Source organism: Neoarius graeffei, chromosome 13 (assembly GCF_027579695.1).
Source record: "Neoarius graeffei isolate fNeoGra1 chromosome 13, fNeoGra1.pri, whole genome shotgun sequence".
Taxonomy (NCBI): domain Eukaryota; kingdom Metazoa; phylum Chordata; class Actinopteri; order Siluriformes; family Ariidae; genus Neoarius; species Neoarius graeffei.
Window position 1 is genome coordinate 48,041,045 of NC_083581.1, and position 27,029 is coordinate 48,068,073.

General features: G+C 41.1%; 1 protein-coding gene across 2 annotated transcripts in view; it reads left to right on the forward strand.

Moving 5' to 3' along the window:
• slc2a4rg (SLC2A4 regulator) overlaps window positions 1-27,029 on the forward strand; it is a 157,076-nt gene that overhangs the window by 14,193 nt on the left and 115,854 nt on the right. For both annotated transcript variants that reach the window (XM_060937921.1, XM_060937922.1), the window contains one exon: window positions 25,573-25,793. In XM_060937921.1, coding sequence (XP_060793904.1) covers window positions 25,573-25,793 — 221 coding nt within the window. The remainder of the gene's footprint in view (window positions 1-25,572; window positions 25,794-27,029) is intronic.

Below are 27,029 nucleotides of genomic sequence, written 5' to 3' on the forward strand. Positions count from 1 at the left end.
AGAGAAGACGTCTGCACTTCTGGATCATGTTTAGATACGGCTTCTTCTTTGAACTATAGAGTTTTAGCTGGCAATGGCGGATGGCACGGTGAATTGTGTTCACAGATAATGTTCTCTGGAAATATTCCTGAGCCCATTTTGTGATTTCCAATACAGAAGCATGCCTGTATGTGATGCTGTGACATCTAAGGGCCTGAAGATCACGGGCACCCAGTATGGTTTTCCGGCCTTGATCCTTACGCACAGAGATTCTTCCAGATTCTCTGAATCTTTTGATAATATTATGCACTGTAGATGATATGTTCAAACTCTTTGCAGTTTTACACCGTCGAACTCCTTTCTGATATTGCTCCACTATTTGTTGGTGCAGAATTAGGGGGATTGGTGATCCTCTTCCCATCTTTACTTCTGAGAGCCGCTGCCACTCCAAGATTCTCTTTTTATACCCAGTCATGTTAATGACCTATTGCCAATTGACCTAATGAGTTGCAATTTGGTCCTCCAGCTGTTCCTTTTTTGTACCTTTAACTTTTCCAACCTCTTATGGAGCACTTGCTTGTGACGTCACAGCCGATCCAGATTGTGACAGACGCCATCTTGTCGGTCAAACGCGTATTTCCGCCTTCTACCTTTTCTTCTGGAAAAACCTACTATATACAATTCTACTACAACGGCTGCAAGCTCTCCCTACCTGTGCACGTTTTTTATGTTTTTTTTGTGTGTATTTTTGCGTGTTGTTCGTCTGTACCGGACTTCAATATCCACTACAACCGTATGGACTTACTGGACATTGGTTTCCAGCAGAAAATGACGGTTTGTAGCGATTTCCATCGCATGCACAACATTCCGGACGAGAGAGAGAAAAAAAAAAAAACATTCCGGATGAGATAGCGAGACCAGCGGGGTCTCCGTGGATTGTTATTGGAAGCAAAGCTAAGGAGGCGGCGCCAGGAGAGGAAGCAAAAGCGAGTCAGAGTTGACTAAGCTCAGAAAACAGCCACTCAAATCTCCACTGCTAAGCCTCTACCTCTCCAACGCCAGGTAAACAAGACGGACGATTTGGAATTACCTTATTCTATTCTATAATCGGCTGGTCAGTGCTATACTCAATACTTAAGTGACTTACCCATCTAGTGAGGATCATTTTCTTGTTTACAAGATGCCATATCTGAGTCGCTGACAAATCCTGAATTTCTGTAAAGATAACTGTCCAGAGATTTATAAGCACGCAGTGCTTCACCACTGAACAGCGAGGGAAAGTTAATGAGGTAATTATACATGTCCTTCCACCTCTGGCAGTTCAACATCCACTAACACGGTCGTGAAAACTCCGTCCGGAAAGCCATAAGGGTCACTAATCTGTAGATCGTTTATTTTAGACATATATCTAGTTATCTGTTCATTAGAAAAATGAGCCGTGTAGTCCGTCGGTTGAAATTGATCCATTCTGTACACGAGTGCAGCAGTATTCAGCTGTGCTGTTCACCGACAAGATGGCGGCTGTGTACTTTCCGGTCATGTGACTGCAAGATCTCTATTGCCCCTGTCCCAACTTTTTTGAGATGTGTTGCTGTCATGAAATTTCAAATGAGCCAATATTTAGCATGAAATTTCAAAATGTCTCAATTTCGACATTTGATATGTTGTCTATATTCTATTGTGAATACAATATCAGTTTTTGAGATTTGTAAATTATTGCATTCCGTTTTTATTTACAATGTGTACTTTGTCCCAACTTTTTTGGAATCGGGGTTGTAATCCTGCTCTATGAACTCCCAATAACTGCCAGGGGTGGTGTTTTACCATCTGGATACTGTCTTGTACACATACACATCAAGACAATATCAGTTTTTGAGATTTGTAAATTATTGTAAATTATTGTTGTGCCACATTGAATTCTGGGAGATGCATGGCGGAAACTGCCGAACACTGCCGAGGTAGTTGTCGGGTCCTCCCGGCGGGTATTAAAAGTGACGAAATCTTACATTGGAAAATGGCAACTGCCCTTATTTGGTTGTCGTTGCCTTTCTTTGGTATTTTGTAAATATTGCTCAACTTTGACCTGGTAAACGCCGTGAGGTTTGCGCGGCGCAGGTTTCAGTTTATTTACAGCGCTGCTAGTTTGATGACATAACAGGTATTTCTTTTATGCTCTTTATTCTGCACTTGACATGAACATATTTGGCTACAGGCTTTCACCCTGTGAAACAGCAGCAAATAACAGCCTCAATATAGGCTCCTTAGGAACGTGATGACAACCTCAAACTGGCTCATATGTCTCAAAATAAAACATGCCTCATATAAGTCCAACAGAAAAATAGAATAACCTCAAAATAGTTTGATGTTGATGGCTTGAGTAAATAAAATCAAATGGCATAATAGGCCTACAACTTAACACAAAACTAGCCCCAACGTTAAAAAAGGCTACTGCTTACCATTCTTCACAGTGTGATCATGGCAAAAAAAAAAAAAAAGTATTGTGCAAAGGCCAAAGCTATAGCATGGGTGGCAGTCAACTTATTCTACATCAGCACAAAATGTGTGATTATACCTCATCAGGAGTAGTCTTTCAAACCGTTTATCGGAAAGTCTGTTTCTTCTGGGGGTCAGCACAAGACCTCCCAGGCTGAACAGCCTTTCCACTGGTGCACTGGATGGTATGGCAGTGTTGTATTTCATGAACACAGCTTTCACTCGGGGGAAACGGTTGAGGACTCCTAACTCTGAGCCTGATCTCATGTACTCAAGTACCTCTGCATCTGCGCTAAAGGACATAATTTCATCCTCCTCATCATCAAAAGGAAAAAAAGTCCTTCTCATTGGCACTGCTGTGTGCGGCAACTTCTCGGTTTTTATTCTCGGCTGGCTCTGCATCCTGTGGTATAGTGCGACACTCCGTGACGAGAAGCGCACATGCTTCTTCTCTCCGCTCCGCTGCCCCTATCCATCGTACTTTAAATTTCGTCAACGTCAAGGCAGCCAATAAAGCTTCGCTGCTCTCCAACACTGGTGCAAATCGTGTCTTGATAGCCTAGGACAAAATGAAAAGATGTAGCCTAAGCCTATTTTCAGGCACATGACTTACTCTATTGAAGCGTAATTAATGCATGTATCAAAATTTAGAATATTTACGAAGCATTGCACGTTATGGATAAGCATATGTCTAGGCTACTAACTTTAAGTTAGAATATTAAGAATTGGCTTACCTGTACAATTACCCCCGGTAGGCCTGCGGTCATCCTTGACAGTCCATTTTGAAGAGACAGCGTCCTGGTCATCAGGATCTCCAGGGTTGGTAGAAGACTCCCATAGTAACAGTTATCTTCGCCTTGCAAGATGTCAAGTGCTACTGTCAGCGGTTTCAAAACAGTGCAGTATTCTTTTAGAAATAGATATTCGCGCTCTGTCGGGGCTCTGCAGTCCAGTCTCGTACAAAGCGTATTCAAATCCTGGGCCGGTATGTCAATGATACGGGACAAGGCATCGTGGTATGAATTCCACCTTGTTGATGTAGGCACAATAATTTTTTTTTCCCCCACATTTTTATTCGACAGTCTCAGAGGCCGTGGAAGAACGGCTTGCCTTTGTCCAAAGAGCAGTGCACTTCGCCGTGGCACTCCTGTACACAAATTTTGAGTCACTGTTTGATGACAGCCATTTGTCGATGTCATTGCACGAGATCAAGTTGAGCGTATGCGAGGCACACCTAAAATGCGGAGGAAGAGAAAACTGACCCTCTGTGGTGCCAAGCAACTCTTCCATATCTGTGAAAACTACAAATTGCTCTTCATCTTCCTCCTCGTCAGGCTCGGGGGGGGGGGTTGCATACATCTTAAAAGCTTTAACAAAATTCGACCCGTTGTCTGTAATGGTGGCGGTGATCCTATGTGAAAGGCCAAACGCTCAGTGAATTTGTCCCAATTCAAAGCCTATAACGTCATATGTATGCCTTCCCTTAATTCTTCTGAAAGCGATGGCAGCTTTCTCACGATTAAAGTTTTGTGGACTGATCCAGTGCACAGTGATTCCCAAAAAGCTTCTGTTACGGCTACTCCATATATCCGCTGTGGTTGACACATACTGCAAACTCTCGAAAGATGTTTTTAATTCAGTCTCCATTTTCAGATAACATTCATCCAGATAGCGTGTAAAAGTTTTACAATCTGACCATGGGCGTCTGTCTCCTGTTATCAGTATCTTTCTGAAAGTGGGAGATTCAACAGTACCGATGGGCAAAATTTCTTCAACGATGAATGAAGCGACAAGTTTGTCCAAGTGTTGTTTAGTTACCTCGGGAAAATGAAGTTTTAGCTGCTTATTTGGGCTTGGCCCATCATCATTTCCCCGGGATCCAGAGCTACAAGCTTCATGTTAGCATGTTTTCATTTCAAACGCTTAAAAAGGTTAGCAGTTGAATTAATGGCTGTGGATAAAACTTTCTGGCCAGGGCAGAGTTTACACCTAACACTCACATTCCTCCCCTTTGTTTCAATGAGTTCAAAGCAATGAGAATACTTCCATCCCTCAAAAGTTATTGTTGGCTGCTTCTCGCTGCTTGCTCTCTTCATCATGCCATCAGCCTCTGCTTCTGGCCTACTGTGTGACATGAGAGCTGTGTGAAACGAGAGACTATTGCGCAAGCGTGAAGCTGAGAAGCAGTGTTGCCATCAAATATGTCCCTACGGAAAGTAGCGTTGTGCCGAATTGGAAAAGGAACTACGTTTCGTTACCAAATTTTCGGTGGTAGCGCGTTACACTACTTTTCACCCGAAAAAAGTAGTTACGTTACTGTAACGCGTTACTTTGTAACGCGTTACACACAACACTGGTGCAAATACAGTACAATATCTAACGGAGAAGGTGCTAGAAGAGCAGCTTATGAGGTGTATATGAACAGTAGTGCAAATGACCAATAGCAGCAGATACAGCAGTAATGCTAATGTTTGTGGTGTGTTGTGCAAACAGATGTGACAGAATTTCTTGTGTGAATGAATGTGTTACAGACCAGGGGTAGGGGGTATGTAGTGGACAGAGTTCGGCATCCTGACAGCCTGGTGAATGAAGCCGTTTAGCAGTCTTGTGGAGCGGGCCCGGAGGCTCTGGTACCTTTTCCCTGAGGGCAGGAGGCTGAAGAGTGAGTGTGAAGGGTGGGAGGTGTCACCAGCGATGCTGATGTCTCTGCGGGTGAGACGGGAGTGATGGGTGTCCGTAAGGGAGGGCTGAGGGATACCAATGATCTTGCTGACCGTGTTCACTATGCGTTGCAGAATCTTCTGGCAGGAGGCACTGCAGCCTCCGTACCATGCAGTGATGCAGCCAGTGAGGACACACTCTCAATGGTGCCCCTGTAGAAAGAGCACATGATGGGGGGTGGGACTCGTGCACTCCTCAGTTTGCGGAGGAAGTAGAGGCGAGTTTGAGCCTTCTTGGCTAGCGATGCGGTGTTGTTGGACCAGGAGAGGTCCTCAGTGATGTGCACCCCTAGGAATTTGGTGCTGCTCACCTTCTCCACTGCAGCACCATCAATGGTCAGAGGGGGATGCTGTGAGTGACCTCTCCTGAAGTTGACTACAATCTCTTTGGGCTTCTTCACATTCAGGAAGAGTTTTTGTTTGTTGTCTTTACTCGACCAGTTGGCTCACCTCATTCCTGTAGTTGGCTTCATCGTTGTTAGTGATGAGGCCCACCACAGTCGTGTCATCCGCAAACTTGATGATGTGGTTGGTGCTGTAGATTGGTACATAGTCATGGGTCAGTCGGGTGAAGAGCAGCGGGCTGAGCACACACCCTTATGGGGCCCCTGTGCTCAGCATGTTGGTCCTGGAGGTGTTACTGCCGACCCGAATAGTGCAACCTTTTTTTTTTTTTTTTTTTTTCCCCCCCTCTCACTGGTTGCTATGGTGAGTTGTAGTATCGGAGCCCCATTGATGATGGCTTTTTATATCCGTCACACACATGTTTAACTCGGCGTGAATACATTCAGATCAACTATTCTGGAACTGAAGATACAGTGTGTCCCATCTCAGGGCTAAGTAACTCAGAGTTCAGGGATAGGCTCCAAGTTTGTTAAACCTGCTTTCTGGAAGATTGCCAGCTCTTTCCCATTTTAGATCTGTGTTGGTTGTGTGTGTGTATGTGGGGATATTTATTTATTTATTTATTTATTTATTTCCCTTTCCTATTAGAGTTGTTGCTTCCGCCTAGGATCAAGTCATGTGCATTCCCATTATTGTACATTGCGCCTCCTTCAGTCTAAACAATGCAATTACAGTGAGGAAAAACCAAGTTTACGCAGCCTGATGATAACCTTTATTTCATTGATTCGAATTGTGATTAATTTACATCACGAGTTATCGTCACACAATATCATTACATGCTTCCTCTGCACTCATTACATGCACCTCGCTCAAATTTGAGAGGTGTGATACCTGCTATCCATGCTGTGGAAAACATTTGCCAACTACTTTTGAAGGCATGTTTTGTCTTCTGTAGACTGCCAAGTTAGGCAATGTAGTGCATTTGGACATTTTTTTTTTTTTTTCCCCTCACATTTTTAAGGGTTTGAAGGAAGAGTGGCATGGAAGCATCATCTTCATGTTGTAGAATTGATTTATTCATATTAAATGTTAAAACAAGATCCATCCAACAGTACACCAGATCAATCGGCAAAAGCGCCAAAGGAAAACCACTCTTTTTTTAAAATGTGCCCAAAAAGGGTCTATCTTTGAAGCAGGATATCGGCATGTGGGGAAACTATAAGACACCTGATTCCCCCCACATTGATGTGTCTATGGACAGTCAAATTGTTTTTGTCTATCTCAAATGGCCATATGGTTTAAAAAAAAATGGCAAGAGAAGGTCTTGTTTTCACAGACAGTGCATGATCTATGTATCTGTACTGTGTTAGTTCCCATCAAAAGCAGTGTTATAAGTCATCCTGCATAGTGCTGACATATATCCAGCTATTTGAGGAATTGTTTGATTATGCATTTCTTTTACATATACTCGCCGGCCACTTTAATAGGAACTTGTTCTTGATTCTAAGAGGCTGTCCACACGGCAACGGATTCAGGTGAATCTGATAAACTTGTTTATCGTTTCGGCCTGGCGTCCACACGGCACCGGCGTTTTGGGTGCCCCAAAATGAGAACGGGTTCCAGAGTGGAAAAATCTGGCAACGGCGCCGTTGCGAAGTCGTCTGGATGAGTAGAACGGATTTGTTTACGATGACATCACAACCACATGACTAGAACAAGCAGCACTCTCGCTGTTTTTGTATGAACCACTGCATTGCATTCACTTTTGTATACAGCTTTTCTTTTAAATAAACAAGTAAATGAACCATTTCTTGAATTAAGACTGCTTTTCAAAATGTTCACATACAATGTAAAAAGTTATATAAATTATATAAAAATGCTTTTCAAAATGTTCACACACAATAAGAAAATTAAGTTATATAAAACTATGCACACTAATAAAACTAATTTGTACACACAGAAGGCACGATTTCCTCGCGTAGTCGCAGCCATCTTCTTCTTGTTGCTGTGTGCTTGTTCCTGTGAGTGCTTCACGCCGGGTAGAAGAAGGGGTTTATGCGCATGCGTCCTACTTCTATTGTTCTTGTGTCTCCGATGGGACCGTCTTACAGCGCGTAGAGGTGTGGCATGTGTATTGCATCGTTTTCAGCAAGCGTTGCGTTGCCGTATGTACCTGATATTTTACTGATCCGTTGCCCATGTGGACGCGAGATATATATATATATATATATATAATATATATATATATGGCGGCATGGTGGTGTAGTGGTTAGCGCTGTCGCCTCACAGCAAGAAGGTCCTGGGTTCGAGCCCCGGGGCCGGCGAGGGCCTTTCTGTGCGGAGTTTGCATGTTCTCCGCGTGGGTTTCCTCCGGGTGCTCCGGTTTCCCCCACAGTCCAAAGACATGCAGGTTAGGTTAACTGGTGACTCTAAATTGACCGTAGGTGTGAATGTGAGTGTGAATGGTTGTCTGTGTCAGCCCTGTGATGACCTGGCGACTTGTCCAGGGTGTACCCCGCCTTTCGCCCGTAGTCAGCTGGGATAGGCTCCAGCTTGCCTGCGACCCTGTAGAACAGGATAAAGCGGCTAGAGATAATGAGATGAGATATATATATATATATATATATATATATATATATATATATATATATATATTTTTTTTTTTTTAAATAAAATCTCGTTGCCGTTGTCGTGTGGATGTAGCCTTAGATTCCTGTTCTTGGCTGGCAGGACTGGAACCCAATGTGATCTGCTGTTGCATGCTTTTTTGCATGTAGATGCTTTTCTGCTCACCACAGTTGTAAAGAGTTGCTATGAGTTACTGTATCCTTCCTGGCAGCTCGAACCAATCTGTGCCGAGTTTCCCAAAAGCATCATGGCACAAAGATCATCGTTAAATGGTCAATGAACTCACCCCCCCGTTACGATGCTCTTAGCGTGAAGAGGCTTTTGGGAAACCCACCCCTGGCCATTTTCCTCTGACCTCTTATCAACAAGGTGTTTCCACCCACAGAACTGTCGCTCACTCAGTGTTGTTTTTTTTTTTTTTTTTTTTTAATTTTTCATACCATTCTGTGTAAACTCGAAAGACTATGGTGTGTGTGTGTGGTGTGAAAACCCCAAAAGATCAGCAGTTTCTGAAGTACTCAAACCAGTCCATCTGGCTCAAACCAACATCCAGATCACAGTGAAAGTCACCGAGATCACAGTTTTCCCCATTCTGATGTTTAAAGTAAATATTAACTGAAGCCCTTGATTTGTATATGCATAATTTTTATGCATTGTGCTGCTGTCAAGGGATTGGCCGATTTAAATAACTGCATCAAACATCAGGTGTATGGTTGTTCCTAGTAAAGTGGCCGGGGAGCGTACATGTACATTAGGGCTGTGCGGTATGACGGTATGGATTGTGTGACGATCGTCTGTTTCATATTATGCTCCGTCATTTATTTTGCTGTGTTGCAAATCGCATTCTTTACAGCAGTATTTTTCGTCATTTGGGATGTAGCCACTGCTGCTGTTCTGAATAACTGACTGACTGGCTGCGAGGTGCTGTTCGGGCCTCGTTGTCATGGACCTGGTGGTTAGTTGCGAATTAGAGGTTGGCATTTTTTCCCCAGCACAGATAAACACATTGTTCATTAAGAAGTTATTATTATAATTATTAGTGAGACCAGGAGATATATAAATCTCACACACAATATTTTTATATATGTATAATGTGTGTAAAATAAGGACTCTTATTAGTATTATTATTTTATAAATATTTATAACTGTGCAGTTTTCAGTGGGAATGGGGTATTAGCTGCTGCTAGCAAAGAGAGAATTTCTTTTTGTCAAATGGATGAATATCCTTGACAAAAATGACGACTGTCTTTGAGGATTGATGGCCACAAGGAGCAAAAACAACTTCTGCTGATAAAGCTATACTGCCTTTCAGATTTTTCAAGTTTAGGTCATAAAAATAATTTTTCCTGACACACTATTTTTGCTTAGTGGACCGAAAGCTACTGTATTTGAATCACAGACGACTTCTTCTTCTTCTTATATAAATAGAACAATTATTGAGTTGAGGGTCATGTGGCCTGAAATTCTCTATTTTTTTTTTTTCCTGCTTCACCATGACCCAATTCAAGATACTACGTCATGTATCACATGGTGGGCTTTCCCCGTTCATGCAAGGCATTGTGGGATACAAATTTGAAACAAGAGAGAAAAGTGGAGGACGTGAGTGTGCGAATGAAATGTGTTAGACCGACTACAGTAACGGAAAGCAAGAAGAAAAGACGTTATGTTGCGAAGGAAAGGAAACGCAGGACCAAACTAATAAATATCGGCGGTCAGCGAGCACCTAGGTGTGATCAGCTGTTCGTTTAGCGATAGAATGATGGAACTGTTAGTGCACGGTCAAGATAAACGTGCGCATGCGCACACGGACGACTTCTGTCTGCTTGACTGTGCAAAGTGAGCGATTTCATGCACATTATTTGCTCGGGAATCTCTTCAGATTAAATAACTTCCCAGCCACAGAATAGCCTGGTGTGTGGGTTTTATTTTATTATTATAATTTTTTTTTAAATATAAAGATTATTATAAAAATAAACAAATATCACAATGACCAAATTTCGGAGGGAGCTAAATTTCACCGATTTTATGAAATAAAAAGGCCGTCTAGCTTTAAAGAAAGCACTGGGATTTAGTAACCATGGACCCTATTTTCCTATCTTTTCCTATCTTTTTCCTAAAACTCACTGTTTTACTTTTCTCTTCTTCCGCTGTCTGATGGAGCCCCCTATTCAGTGCCTGTAGTTGATTGTCTCGTGGAGGCTGCTTTTCTGATGTTTACAAAAGAAGTCATGCAAAATTTGAGAAGTCGTTTATTTCCAAAGTACCGTATTTTCTGGACTATAAGCCGCTACTTTTTTCCTAGGTTTTGAACCATGCGGCTTATACAAAGGTGCGGCTATTCTGTGGATTTTTCTTCCACCGCTAGGGGCGCTCTTCTTCTTCTTGGATTTTTATGGCGGTTGGCAACTTAACGTATGAGGTGCATTACTGCCACCTGCTGGACTGGGGTATGATTCAAGAGCCTATTCCACAACTAACCTGGGTGACTAAAAAAAACAAAAACAAAAGAGAGAGCTAGGGGCGCTCTAACCAGAAGTAGAATCAAAAATAAGATAGACGAAAAATCAATGCAAAGAAGAATTAGCAGATCTTTAGCAGATAGAACACGCACGACAAATTACTAACTGGTAATTATTTTCAAATCCAGCGAAGATGATTAAAGTGACTTGTGGTTTCAAACGCAGGAGAAATGAAGCTAAATAAATACCGGTTATTTTCTCTTGGTTCTGTTCCGTTTTAATCAGCAAAGTTGCTGCCGTGTTAAAAGGCACTGTTCGGAAAGAATCTGTTCAGGTGCATACATGTACATTTACAGTACAAAATCGTTCTGTACATGCAGTAAATATCTAATTTTTCAACATAGATATCTGCGGCTTATAGCCCGGTGCGGCTTGTATATCTTTTTTTTTTTTAATAGAGCGGATGCGGCTTATATACAGGTGCGCTCTATAGTCCAGAAAATACGGTAATGCCTGAATATTTAGCTGATTACGACAATATGAATGAGTGTCTGGCAACATGGAAAGAATCCCTTTTTTAAACATCATAAACAGCCCTTGTGTGATAATTATGTGAAATAAAACTGGGATGAAGACCCACTTCTTTCACAGGTGAACGTAAATGTTTTACTGTTTTTCGTGAAACGTCCTTTCATTCATTTCAGCACCAGAAATGAATATCAGGCTACAGGGTTCATACGTGAGGTTTGATGTTTCTCAGGTGTCCTCGTTTAATTGGTCAGGTGATTAATCAGGCATGTGAAATGTCGCAGCAACAAGTACAATGTATTTTTCATCGTACCGAATTTTGTTCTTGGTGTGTAAAGAATAATAACACTCATTTAATGACCTGCATGAATTTGTGCAAATATTTCATCCAAAAATTTGGATTTTGGTGTGCGAGGGATTATAGGCTTCTGTTTCCAACATGTCACGTACTGACACTCGCTGCCTAATATATCGCAACCCTTGACAGGTGCCACTGTAATGAGAGAGGTGAAGTGAATCACATTGTCAGTGCTTTTAATGGGGTGTGTGTGTGTGTATACTTGCAGTCATGCCAGTACAAGTCGAGAGCTTCAGTTAACTCTTTCACCACTGCGTAACTTCATGTACACACTGATTTTTCTCATCTCATTATCTCGAGCCGCTTTATCCTGTTCTACTGGAAAAGGAGCGGAGGGCAGAATTTGTGTATAAATAATGTTCATGTTCATGAATGTGAAGTGTGTATATTGTTCAGTAATGTTAAGAGAATGGTGGGCTCTGTGTTATAGGTTATACCTGGGTATAATATTCAAGGTTCTGTGTGTTGCATAGCCTACCTGGTTATGAATTTCCAGACTGTGTTGCAGAAGATGTTCAAGGATGTGTTGCACAGCTGGGTGTTGTGTTAAAGACTCTGTGTTGCATATCAGGGTATGATGTTCAAGGCTCTTCGTTGAATAGCCAGTGATTTTTGGATGTTTGATATTTTTGATTAAGGATATGAGGCACTAGCCTGGCAAGCCAGACTATAACATGAAATGTACAAGCAAAAATACTTTCTGCCACTAGGTAGGGTTGTCTAGTTCACTATGCTAATGGGGCACACCTTTCTATGCTTTGATATCCGGCCTACAGGTTTTACGATGAATGCGTAAAATGGGCTTCCCCTGTTTTAAAAACCAGCAGCTGCCACTGCAGTACACGTACTCCTATTTAAAAGGAAATATAGTGAACTAGAGTGTGCGTCATAGTGACCTTTTGATACTGTTGAAAACTAGAGCAATTCTGGTTTGAGAATATATAACACTTCTGACAATAAACTGAACACAAGTTAATACAAAGGTGTGCAAACGTAAATTGCAGGTAAATGTCTTATCTTTTAAAGTAAAAAATAATCTGGCCTAAACATTTTGCTAAAAACGGACCTTTAATAAAAATTTGTGTCCGTTTGTCATTTCATCAATTTCTTCTCACTTAGTACCTACAGCTGTAAGCAGTAACAAGATTTTGTGTGTGTGTGTATATATATGTGTGTGTGTGTGTGTGTGTGTGTGTGTATATATGTGTATATATATATATGTATGTATGTATATATATATATGCGCGCGCACACACACACACATACATATATATATACATATATGTGTGTGTGTGTGTGTGTATATATATATATATATATATATATATATATATAGTATGTATGTATGTGTGTATATATATATATATATATATATAATATATATTAGGGATGAGCGAGTACAGCATTCTCTGTATCCGTTAACCATATGAAGTATCCGTACCCGGGAGTGGGCAGGGCCTAACCCGAAAATGGGCGGGATTTAACTCAGAAGTGGGTCTGGTTGTCTTGAAACGGGCGGGGCTTTAGCCAGTATGTTATTTTAAGCATGCAGTTGATATGGGTTGATCAGAAATTGTTATATTTATTGCTGATTAGAAAACTATTTACAGGACAGCATCAGCATTGAGCTTCAGATCAATGGTTTTGATCACGATAGCAAACGAACTATTTACAGAACAAGTTTTGCAACAATGAATACAACACATGCGGTTGCAATTCTGAAATGAAATGTAATGAACAAGAGTTTTCATACTCAACATAACTTTCTTTTTTTAACTTTTAATTTTTTTATGATCAGTGTGATTTTTTTTTTTTTGGTTCTTTTTTATTTATTTATTTATTTCCACACCAGGGCCCTGTACTACGAAGCGGGTTTTCTGGCTTACCAGGGTAACTTCGAGAGTAACTTGATCACGTGCAGCGTAACTTCCCGATTAACCCATACTACGAAAGTTGGCTATGTTCAAACCGAGGTATGCTGCCATGGCAATTTACGCTGCATCTCAAACCTGCTCGTCTCAGGTTATGTTCTTGGTTAACCCGAGGTTTCCGATTAACCACACCCTTTTTAAACACCACCTCTCCACCGACATTTCCTCTAGAGATAATGCCAGCGTACCTGGATGACCCGTGCGATATCGGAGCGCAGATTAGAGATGAGATTTATGGCTCTTTGATGGGATCCGCATCTTTGTGATCCGTTCTTTGAAAAGAGCCGTTCAAAAGACTGGCTCATTTGGCTCTTTTTAAATATTTATTCAGTTTTAAGAAGACAGCGTCTAAAGAAGCCAGATCCCTCTGCTTAGACAGTGACATCAATATTTCTGGACATACCTTTTATATAAAGCAACCTAGACTTGCATTTATTGTAACCCCTAAACGCTCATAAATAACCATTAAAAAACAATGAGGGCTTCAATGAGCGTCCATGCAGAACGGCTTTTCTGTAAAAAAAAAAAAAAAAGAACCCACTCAAGAACATAGTTTATCAAGAACGCAAGAATATTTTATAGAAAAACACTTGTTTTACAAAAATATTTAAGTCTGAGATACAAAATAGATACAACTACAATAAATATAACACAAGAACTAGTTATCACACAAGAACATTTTAATAGAAAAAAACAAACTTTCTATATTAAAAATATTGAAATTGTAACAAATAGATACAACTAAACAGTCAGATAAATAGATAGTTATAACAAGAATACAAGATTATTTTAATAGGAAAAAACAAACTATTAATGCAAAAAATATATTAGAAAAATAGATACAACTAGACAAACAGATAAATAAATAAAATACACAAAAATAGAACAAACAAAATGACGATAGAATAAATTAAATGAACGTCCGTGCAAAGTAGTTTTCCCACAATATTATCATTAATATCACACAACAACATTATAAACTATAAAACAATTTGAACTATTAGGCAAACAGAAACTTGAATAAATAAAAGGCAAATGAATGCTTGCTTGCACGCGCGCGCGCGCACACACACCATTATGAATGATGTTTTTATATTTCATTTTCACCTGTTGCCAGGTGCGTTTGGCACTGCTGTTGCCTTTGAAATGTTCACAGGACCGACACCAACTTAGTCAAAGGGACTGAACAGTCAGTCATCCTAATTCATGTGACTCTGTGCACATATCAGCTTAAGTAGGCTACTCCATGAATTTACCATACCAAATTTTATTCAGGATTTTTCGGACATTAAACAAGCTATATATGACTGGGGCCACGTCGAAGGACCATTTTCTGTGACTTGTGATTGATCATGAAGCTTTCTCTCATCCTATACTTCTGTTCTGGAACATGTAGAAGGGAGAATGTACTTGCGCATTTACCCGATCGGCAATTCGTTGCCAACATGCTTGCCGCTCCTTATTGGCAGCCGCTGTGTTAGATTTTGCTCTTAATGTTGTTTTGAACTCCTCGTAGCTTTGCATTATGACAGCGCATTCTTCCTCCGTGAAGTACGGCGACCGTGCCGTACGGCAACCTTGCCATTGTGAACAGTGGTGATTTGCGCTGATAACCTCCCCTTTAACGTGAACGCGCATTAACCCTGATTAGGTTAACACAGGTTCAACAAATCAACTTCATAACTGGCGTCGTAGTACCGTTTAACCCCAAACAAGATAACCAGGTTTTGTCAACCCCGGTTTAGCGGGGGAACCCTGGGTTACTTCTGGGTAGGTTGACCTCCGTTCGTAGTACAGGGCCCAGGTGTGTGTGTGTAGCTTAATTTGTAATAATATTTATATCACTACTACCTAGAAAGTGTCAGACACTCGGTGCATGAAGTGAAATAAAACTGGTTAGAGCCAACTGACGGTTTAAAAAAAAAAAAACTCCGACAACCGGCAGAGAGAGAGAGTGTGTGTGTGTGTGTGTGGCTTAATTTGTAATACTTATACCACTACTACCTTTATTTTTACATGAATTACAGCAAGAAAGTGTCAATGCGTGAAGTAAAAAAAAAAAAAAAAAACTTTTTAACCAACGGTTAAAAAAAGAAAAAAATCTCCAACAGGCAGAGACGCAAAGCGAGTCGTTTTCTACCAAGCACCATGTCTGAACGAACCCACGTTTACCAGAACTCTACTGGTTATAAGTAAGGACAAACTTGAAGCTGAAGAAACCCAAAACGTTAACGGAAAGAGACAGAGAGCTGTTCTCTGTGTGAGTGAGCAGAGCGGTGTGTGTAGGGGAGGAGCGGTGTGTGTAGGGGAGGGCGCTGTGACGCTGTGTGAGGATTTTCATTCAGTCCGAGCACAGATATTGACTAGTATTACTCTTAATACTCGTACTCGGCAAAAGTGCTTTATCCGTACCGGATGCTTGTTTCAGCCGAGTATCCAGCTCAACTCTTTTTTTTTTTTTTTTTTTTTTTTTAATATATATATATATATATATATATATATATATATATATATATATATATATATATATATATATGAGTATAATATATTCAGCTGGATAGTACAGTGGTAATGACGCCAACGTCAGGAAGAAGGAACATGAGAAACTTGAGAAGTATCAAGGGTTGAAAGAGCAGCTGGAACGGATGTGGAAGGTCAAGGGTTGCGTGGTCCCCGTGGTAGTGGGGGCACTTGGGGCAGTAACCCCCAAACTGGGAGAGTGGCTCCAGCAAATCCCAGGAACAACATCTGAAGCCTCAGTCCAGAAGAGCGCAGTCCTAGGAACATCGAAGATACTGCGCAGAACCCTCAAACTCCCAGGCCTCTGGTAGAGGACCCGAGCTTGAGGATGACATGGATACCGCGCCCCCCCCCCCCCCCCCGCCAGGGGTGAGAAGGAGATTTTTATATATATATATATATATATATATATATATATATATATATAAAAAAAATCTCTGTATATTGTACATGCTGACTGGTTGAGAAGGTGGATTCCTTAGGATTTCCTACAAGGTAATTCAGATAAGCACAATGTTATTTTATGTTAACTACGATTATACATCTTTCTTTCAGTAAATAATAGTGGATAAAATACAAATGTCATATATATATATATATATATATATATATATATATATATATATATATGACATTTGTATTTTATCCACTATTATTTATTTACTGAAAGAAAGATGTATAATCGTCTCATCTCATTATCTCTAGCCGCTTTATCCTTCTACAGGGTCGCAGGCAAGCTGGAGCCTATCCCAGCTGACTACGGGCGAAAGGCGGGGTACACCCTGGACAAGTCGCCAGGTCATCACAGGGCTGACACATAGACACAGACAACCATTCACACTCACATTCACACCTACGGTCAATTTAGAGTCACCAGTTAACCTAACCTGCATGTCTTTGGACTGTGGGGGAAACCGGAGCACCCGGAGGAAACCCACGTGTACACGGGGAGAACATGCAAACTCCGCACAGAAAGGCCCTCGCCGGCCCCGGGGCTCGAACCCAGACCTTCTTGCTGTGAGGCGACAGCGCTAACCACTACACCACTGTGCCGCCCATGTATAATCGTAGTTAACATAAAATAACATTGTGCTTATCTGAATTACCTTGTAGGAAATCCTAAGGAATCCACCTTCTCAACCAGTCAGCATGTACAATATACAGAGATTTCCCGACTACGCTGAAACCGGGATAGCGGTCTGCCGTGATAATGGCAACCAATACACGAGACTGCTTTTGTGGTCTGTTGTGTTGAAAGATTCCATGTTTTCCAGGCTGGTCTAGTGGCTTGCAGTAATGAAAGGGTTAATGTTCATATCAAACATCAGAATGGGCGGGGGGGGGGGGGAGTGTGATCTCTGTGACTTTGGTCATAGCATTGTTGGTACCAGATGAGCTGGTTTGAGTGTTGCAGAAACTGCTGATCTGCTGGGATTGTCCCATGCAGCAATCTGTAGCGTTTATACAGAATGGTGTGAAAAACCAAAAACATTGAGTGAGAGTTCTGTGGGTGGGAATGCCTTATTTAGGAAAATGGTCAGATTGTCCTTCCTGGCAGGATGAACCAGAGTAGCGTAACTTTAATCACTCTTTCCATCTGTTCTGAGCAGAAAAGCACCTAGACATGCACAAAACATCCAACTTGAGGTGGATGGACTGCAACAGCAGAAGACCACATTGGGTTCTGCTCCTGCAGGGCTTGAGATTAAGCACTGCCCGATTGCCCGGGGCAGGTGAAACATTTTATTTGGGCAAGTGGAATATGTCCAGACATGCCCGACTGGGCAAGTTGGAACGAGCATATATTACGAACTAGCACCACAAAAATTAGGCTTTTTGATCTTTTATTTCAGTTCCTAAAAGCATCCTTCACTACATATCCGCCACTATGTCTTGGCTGTTTTCTTAGTCGTATACCCTGTCCACACTAGGGATTTTGTACCGATACGAAACTACTTTTGTACCGCAACACCTGTCCACACTAGCAACTATACCGGTACTGTAGCGGCATAACTGTATCGGTATGAAACCCACAAATGTATGGGTTTCGTACCGGTACAGTATCGGTACTGTAGCGCTTCGCTGTAGTGTGGACAGATGAAGCGGCTCTGTATTAATACAAATATAATGCACATGCGCAAAGTCACACACCTCAATCGATGTCTTCGCTGAATAAAATAGTGAAGAACGGAGATTCGTTTGTTTCTTTCTCAACTGCCTCGCGCGTTTTATACGATTCGACTGAGTAAATGACCACCAGAAATACAGACTGTACATTGACAACAAAAAGCACACGCGTTGTTTCATCCATACGGAAGCCAAGAGAGGCCCTTCATATAATCCTTTTTTTTTTTTTAAATTCACCTTGTTATCCCGAGATAACGACATAATTAATTCAGGATCTCGAGAAAACAACACAACTAATTCGAGATCTTGAGAAAACAAAACCGTTATTTCATGATCTCGAGTAAACAGCTGAGAAATGGTTCATTCAGGTGCGCCAAGAGACTTGTGATATGCTGACTTTGGGGCTATTTCTCATTCTGTATAGACGCAACTTTGGTCATTAGAATGTCTGGAATAATTGATCACCTAATAAGGCAATATTTTGATCAGGGGTTGACACAGGGAGAGATTGCATTAAGTCTTTTAATAAGGGATAATTTCAAAATTAGTCCGCGGCACCTCCGCAGAAGACTGGCCCGGCTTCATCTCTACCGACGGAGATGCAGTGATCCAGCTGAGATCATGAAATAATTGTTTTGTTTTCTCGAGATCTCGAAATAACGGATGCCATATATTCTCGGAAGGAAGTTACTCGGTAACCACGGAAACATTTTGCGCATGTGCATTTCAACTTCCGTGAAAGAAAACCGCAAACATTTCTCGCTAGTGTGGACAGATGCACTAAACTGTACCGGTATACTTTGTATCGATACAGTTATACCACTTTCGTACCGGTATAAGTGTGAACACAGCATTAGTTTCATTTACTGCTTTGCAAGTTATTTTATATACCCCCACTGTTGTAGTATGGTACGCGTACTGTTTTTATAGACCCCTTGTGCATGACATCATGCATCATAGGATAATTACAGCTGGGGTCAGACAGACACCGTCTTTCATGCAAGCAAGGCTTAATCTGTCTTCAATATGATTAATTTTTGTGCCGTTTTTGCTCGTTCAAACAGAGAAATAGATAAAAGGCATTACTGTCTCCCCGCTATCAAGAAAAATGTTAACAAATGGAAGCAAAAGCTTCAAGAATAACGAGGAAATGAGTGGTTAAATAATACGACGAGAGGAGCTCAGCCTGAAAAATTCACAATTGTATTTAAAATGTATTTTACAAAAACAGTCAGAAGTGAGGATGGAAGAGTTTGCTTAAGAATCTCGTGTTTTTTTTTTTTTTTTTTTCTGCTCACATTTGAGTCTGCTCCTTCATAAAAGTGTTTGATTTTCTTACAGGTGAAGCTGCTTCCTTATTCGACACAGAAAACCCCGATTGGTTTCAAACAACTCGGGCATAAAAAAAAAAAAACTCAACAAGGAGCGACATGAGCGATTTAAATCCTGAAAGAATGGAACCAGATTAAGAGCAGAGAGAGCTGGAGCTTTGTTTCTGTTATCAGAGGAACACCGTCCTGTGCAAAATATTTGTATTGTGGTTTTCATTCATCTCATCTCATTATCTCTAGCCGCTTTATCCTTCTACAGGGTCGCAGGCAAGCTGGAGCCTATCCCAGCTGACTATGGGCGAAAGGCGGGGTACACCCTGGACAAGTCGCCAGGTCATCACAGGGCTGACACAGAGACACAGACAACCATTCACACTCACATTCACACCTACGGTCAATTTAGAGTCACCAGTTAACCTAACCTGCATGTCTTTGGACTGTGGGGGAAACCGGAGCACCCGGAGGAAACCCACGCGGACACGGGGAGAACATGCAAACTCCACACAGAAAGGCCCTCGCCGGCCCCGGGGCTCGAACCCAGGACCTTCTTGCTGTGAGGCGACAGCGCTAACCACTACACCACCGTGCCGCCCTATTGTGGTTTTATTTTTTGTTTTTTTTAAAAAAAATCTTCCACCTCTAGGTTTGTTTATTTAAAAAAAAAAACCCCACGCTGTGTCCCAACAGGCTGGCTGTACTGATTCTATTACAGGTTGCCAGGTCTGTAAAGTACCCACAACCTACGCACTAAACAATTTTAAACTCAAACATTATCCTGTCTGTCATGATGCAGCGTGTTTTTCTTTTATAACTTAGAGGTGGATAATATCACAAACCGATATATAAATATTCTCAAACACCGTACTGTTCAAAAGTCTTGGCACCCTATTGTTTTCTTCATACAAACTTTGTTATAGATTTCTATTTTATGATTTCTACATTATCGAGTAATGAACCTACAGTCTGAGAGAGAGTTCTACACAAACACACTGAACTTTACAACAGCTGCATGCATGTGAAATGGAAATAAATTGACTAAGGAAAAACTATTTTGGATAAAATTGTCCATTACAAGTAAAAAGTAACCAATAACCAAACTTAATCAGTAACCAAACTTCAACTCAATGTGTGATCTTCATTTTATGTTGCAATTCACAACTATTCTATGGTTTTCCTAAAAAAAAAAGTACTCGCAAAATACGGGACAAGTGATAATATGGGGGGGGGGTAAATTTACCCCCACTTGCCCCCCAAGGCAAGTGGGTTTAAAAGTTAATGCCAAGCCCTGTCCTGCCAGTTAAGAACAGGAATTTGAGGCGAATATATGTACAGACTCGCCCAAACAGGACAGTTGAAGATAGAAAAAATCCCCTTGTCTTTTTCCAGCTGTCTGGTTTCAGTGAGTCTGTGCCCATGATGGCCTCTTTGTCTTGTGCGTTCTGAGATGCTTTTCATTTCACCACGGTTGTAAAGAGTGCCTATTTGAGGTACTATAGACTTCCTGTCAGCTCAAACCAGTCTGGTCATTCTCCTCTCATCTCACTGTTTTAGGTGTTTAAACCCAAACAAAACCCCAAAATAAACTCCTTTATACTGGCACATAATATCCATACAAGACCTAGTTCGAGTGTTCACTTATTCATATTTGTACCTGTATACCATGTCCAGATTTTATTTTAAAAGAAAAACAATGTCCCTGAGTGCTGCCATCTCACTGTCTCCGAGGTGCAAACATCACGCTCTGAGTACAAATCATGATGTCACCGACTCCAAACATGACTTACCCAGGCTAGTGGATCTTGTGGATATATCGCTTCTAAATTGTTGTAAACAACTCTAAAAATGACGAGTGTCAAGCGCTTGGGTGTAAAAATAAATCAGATCATTGATCATTTTATGTGACCTGCTTTTGCTTGTTTTTATTCACTGAGAAAAGCGATCTCTTTAGACGGCAAGAATCGTGTTGCTGTGGCAACGGGATTGTTTACTAGGATCTGTGTTAGTACTGCGTGTGTGGTGTGTTATCTAGCCGAGTGAGATTTAAACTTGATAAAAGTGAAATCTGTTGATTTTGCGCATTTTGTCGGCGGTACAAATCACACGGTTACAGAAAATTTCTGATTAATTGTAAAAAGCTAGAAGCCTTTATTTGTCTCATACATTACAGCACAGTGAAATTGTTCCTCTGCATTTAACCCATCTCAAGCCGTGAAAACACACACGTACATGCGCGCGCGTGTGTGAGATATATACACTACTGTTCAAAAGTTTGGGGTCACTTTGAAATGTCCCTATTTTTGAAAGAAAAGCACTGTTCTTTTCAATGAAGATCACTTTAAACTAATCAGAAATCCACTCTATACATTGCTAATGTGGTAAATGACTATTCTAGCTGCTGGTTTTTGGTGCAATATCTCCATAGGTGTATAGAGGCCCATTTCCAGCAACTCTCACTCCAGTGTTCTAATGGTACAATGTGTTTGCTCATTGCCTCAGAAGGCTAATGGATGATTAGAAAACCCTTGTACAATCATGTTAGCACAGCTGAAAACAGTTTAGCTCTTTAGAGAAGCTATAAAACTGACCTTCCTTTGAGCAGATTGAGTTTCTGGAGCATCACATTTGTGGGGTCGATTAAATGCTCAAAATGGCCAGAAAAATGTCTTGACTAATATTTTCTATTCATTTTACAACTTATGGTGGTAAATAAAAGTGTGACTTTTCATGGAAAACACAAAATTGTCTGGGTGACCCCAAACTTTTGAACGGTAGTGTATAATTTCCTTTATCTGCTTTCTTTTGTTTTATACAAGAGTAAGTCAAAAAGTTCTAAGACAGATGTTATAATTTCAAAAGGTGTGAAAGACATCCCCCAGAATTCTACAAAGAAGGAATTCTCCGATGGAAACATCACTTGCAGAAGTGTTTAGACTTAAATGGAGGATATGTAGAGAAATAGCTGTTATTTTCCTAAAGATATATATTTTTTTCAATTTGTCTTAGAACAAGGTACCCGCGGGGTCTTAAAAACTTGAAAAAGTCTTAAATTTACTATTAGAAAATTAAGGCCTTGAAAAAGTATTGGATTTCGTTTGCAGGTCTTAAATTTTGTGCATCAGGTATTATTTTCCCCCTCTCTTATTTTCAGTCCCACAAACGAACAGTATTCCGTTTCTCGTGGTTGTGTTCCACCCAATCAGAAGTGGCTGCTCTGTCACGATCAGGGATGAGAATTTTCCGCCGATCGGCAGATTTCTGACTTTTTCAGACCAAAATGATAATTTTTGAGATCGATGTAAATCCGTTGAGAAATTTTCGGGGGCGGGGGGGGTTATGATTAACGATCTGTGGTCACCTTATAACGCAGACATCCCAAGTCTCCCGGAACTTCCGGGAGTCTCCTGCATATTGATAGAAGTGAGCAAGAGCGTGCGCGCGCAACATTAATGTCTGCATCACGCATCTTAGAATGTGCGTGCGCGAGGGAGACTGTGTGCAGTGTTGCCAGATACTGCTGACGTTTTCCAGCCCAAAATATGTTCAAAACCCGCCAAAATGCACTTAAAACCGCCCAATGTGGCAACACTGCCTGTGTGCCTGTTCATATAGCGCATGCCAGACAAAGAGCATCCTGATTGGCTTATTTTGCTGAGTAACCCAATCAGCTTTGTGTGGGCGGGCTTTTATCCCTTTTCTCGAGGACCGGAGTTTTCAGTTGAGTCAGTGCAGCCTACAGGATCGTTATGGCAGAGAGAGAGCGCGCGCCCCAAAAAACCAAAGTACAAAACCCACTTCACCTCAGATTACACAAAAGAATCTCCTCCCTGTCTAATAAGGGTAAAAAATAATGCCAGTTTCGCCCGATGTACTGTTTGCAGCAGTGATTTCAGCATTCCCCATGGTGGCTTAAATGATTGTAAAGGACATGTTGAGGTGAGGAGTGTCAGTTCATGTGCATTATATTTAGACCTACAACAGGCTGTCATGAAAAGACCAAACTTATTGAAGATTTCCGTAAAGTAACAATGTATGAATATACATCATATCACATATATATCAAATACACGTCATATATAAGTGTGTATCTTTTTATAAATGAGGTTAGCTTGTCTAATGTAGCATGTTGGGGAGAATCATAGTATCATATCTATATTTCTGATAAAATTTTAGGTATGATACCGTGTATAACTCTCCTACTTATTGCTCATTTCATAGGGGGAATTGCTGGGATGTGCTGCGCGGGAGCGTCTGCCCACATTTTTTAGGCCGAGATGAAGTTAGCTATAGTTTTTGATTTAAAAAAAATTTCCAATATGTAATGCCCATTGTACATGCCTGTTCTTTAATTCAAAATCACCATCTCGATCTTCAAATTGACCATATGGTATCTGTATTACATTACACAACATCCTGTCCAGATAAAACCTAGTTAGTACACACAACAGTTGAAAGGGAAGTGATGAGTGATGTTGAATGTTGCCTGCTTAATATGCAAGACCTCCTGCTACCATGATAACATCAGAAGAAAGCTTAAGAGAATTATATGACAGAACTTTTTTCTGGTTCGCACTTCATTTTAAAGGATTAGAGTATTCAAAGACATGAATAGCAAAAATGCAGAAATATAATGCTGTAGAGCTCGTTTATATTAAAAGGTGCATTGATTTTTTTGAAATCATCAAATGTGAATTGATTAAAAACAAGTCTCTTGTACCATATTAATCATTTTCACCTGGGAGTCCACCAAGAAGGGGAATTTATTTCCAAATACATTGCAACTTTTTGCTGATAAAATGAATGGTTTTGGGGTAAAAAAAAAAAAAAAGCCCAAAATCATTAGCCCCTGGAACCCCTGGGCCATGGGCCCCGCCCTGTTTTTTTCAGACTTTTTAAATATTTTTCATTCTCATCCCTGGCTGTAGCAATATTGTTGTAATAAAACCGCACAGGGGTACACCCTCAGATGTGTGCATGTTTGCGTACACTCTTTGCACCATTATTGTTATATTGTGTTATGTTGAGAGATTGCAGCTGATATTTGTAGAGCTTACTGTTCATTAAAGTTATTTATAAGCTTGATTTGATTGATTGATTTTCTGATATTTCATTCATATGCATGCCAGGAAAGGTGCGACGTTGGTCTTAAATTTCATTTACAGTGGTCTTAAAAAGTCTTTAAATTTCAGATTCAAAATCCAGGGGGTACCCTGTAGAACTTTTTGACTTACCCGTGTGTGTGTGTGTGTGTGTGTGTGTTTTTTTTTTTTTTCCTCCTCTCTCTCGAACACGCACTGTGTGTGAGACTTTGACTGCTTCAGATGCGTTGAATATGCCTCGCTGAGTCGTGTTTGGAGTTGATGTTATGATTTGTACTCTGAGTGCAATATTTGAACCTCTGAGAGTGTGAGATGGCAGCGTACAGGGACATTTGTTTTCCTTTTAAAATAAAATCTGGACACGATATACAGGTACAATATGAACAAGTGAACACTCAACATGTCTTGTATGGATATTCTGTCCCAGGATAAAAGAGTTTGTTTTTGGGTTTTGTTTAAGACGTTTCAGCCTGCAGACCCTCCACGCACAGGATATTTTTGTTTTTCGCATCATTCTGTGTAAACTCCAAAGACTGTTGTGTTTTGAAAATCCTAAGAGATCAGCAGTTTTTGAAATACTCAAACCAGTCCATCTGGCACCAGCAACCGTGCCACGGTTCAAGTCAGAGGCTGCACATTTCTCTCTCTCTCCCCCCCCCCCCCCCCCCCCCCCCCCCCATTCTAATGTATGATGTGAACATTGAAGTGCTTGACCTGTATCTGCTTGATTTTATGAATTGAGCTGCTGCCACATGATTGGTTGATTAGGTAACTGCATGAATGAGCAGGGGTACAAGTGTTCCTAATAAGGTGGATGGGGAGTGTATATTCCTGGCTGTTTATTGTCCTGAGCAGGCTGAGCATAACAAATGTAGAAGTATACAAATTGAGCTGAGGCTGAGCTTGATTTTAGCTTTGTGCCTTTGCCCATGTTCCTCACAGCATGAACAAATGCGTGACATATGGGTCCCCCCCCCCAAAAAAAAAAAACATCTTGCAATATTGCGTTATAACTCTTAATGATATCCATGTGTAAATTATTTATTTTATTTTTCAGACCATCTATGCAAGTGAGGAGGATGAGAGGGAGGTCGGTCCAGGGGAGGTCCTGAAGTTCAGCGGTTTTACTCGTCGCTTGATCCTAAACGGACAGAGGCAAGAGGACCACATGAAAGTGGAGTCCTTAATTTCATTAAGGAGCATATTGCCACTGTGTGTTTCAGATGTTTCAGCAGAGGAGATCTATGCATCCTCTCATATCCCCGTCCCTCGCAACAGGTTTGTTTGTTTTTTAAACAATCAGTGCTATTCCTAACTAACACAATGGTGCAGTCTGATGAAACGTTAGTGTTGCCCATAACTCTTGGGGGTTTAGGATTAAAAGATGAATGAGACAGATCGGAGTTCCATGTTTGATTTCCTAATATTTGCATCTAGGTGTGTGAAACACTGTAGAACGTGTCTCCCTCACACCTTTTTTTTTTTTTTTTTTTTAAATAAACCCACCCATTTGATCATGTGATCAAACATATTTAAGTGATCCTGGGGGGAGTACACCAGTGGTTGCTGTCTTAACAACCAGACCTGGAATGTGTTGGTCAAGGAGAATAACGCGTGAAGATTTAGGCCATACCACAAGAAAAAATAATCCACTCCGCAGTAAGAACTGGAAGGCCAGATTGGAATTCACAAAGAAATACTTTTGGGGTACAGAAGTTAAGGAACTAAGATTTATTGTCGACCAAAGTGATGGAAAGCCTCACGAGTGGGGAACAAAAGCATCTGCTCATGATCCAAACCATACAAGCTCATTGGTCAAGCATGGTGGAGATGGTGTCATGGCTTAGGCTAGCACTGCAACTTCAGGAACAGACTCGCTCATCTTTATCGATGATGTAACTCATGATGGTTGCAGCAGAATGATTTCAGAAGTCGATACAAATGTTCTGTCTGCCAGTCTGCAGAGAAATGCATCCGGTATAACTGGGATGAACTTCATCATGCAACGAGACAATGACTCAAAACACACTGCCAACACAACAGAGGACCTCATCAGGGGAGCAAAGTGGAAGGATTTGGACTGGCCAAGTCAATCACAAGACCTTTTAACCCAATTGAGCAGCATTTCACCTCCTGAAGAGGAGACTGAAGGGAGAACCCCTCCCCCTCCAAACAAACAGTAACTGAAAGACACTCACTACGTTTACATGCACATAGAGAGCATCGAATTTCTGCCGTTGCTCGACTGAAATCGAAGTTCGAAATGCCATGTATACACCTTAATTCGGCTGAAATTGAACCGAACTTGATTTCTCGGAATCGAGCTACACGACCTAGTTTATGCGATTTCTGCCGAGCTACTTTGTGCATGTATACCCTATCGAGCTAGTAGTTGAGCTACTTCCGGAAGTGACGAGTGACGAGACCACAAGCGGGAAACACAACAGCCTCGGTCGGCATGACAACAGTAGTAGCGAGCAGCAGAAGAGGTCAGGAGGAACAAACGAAGAAGAG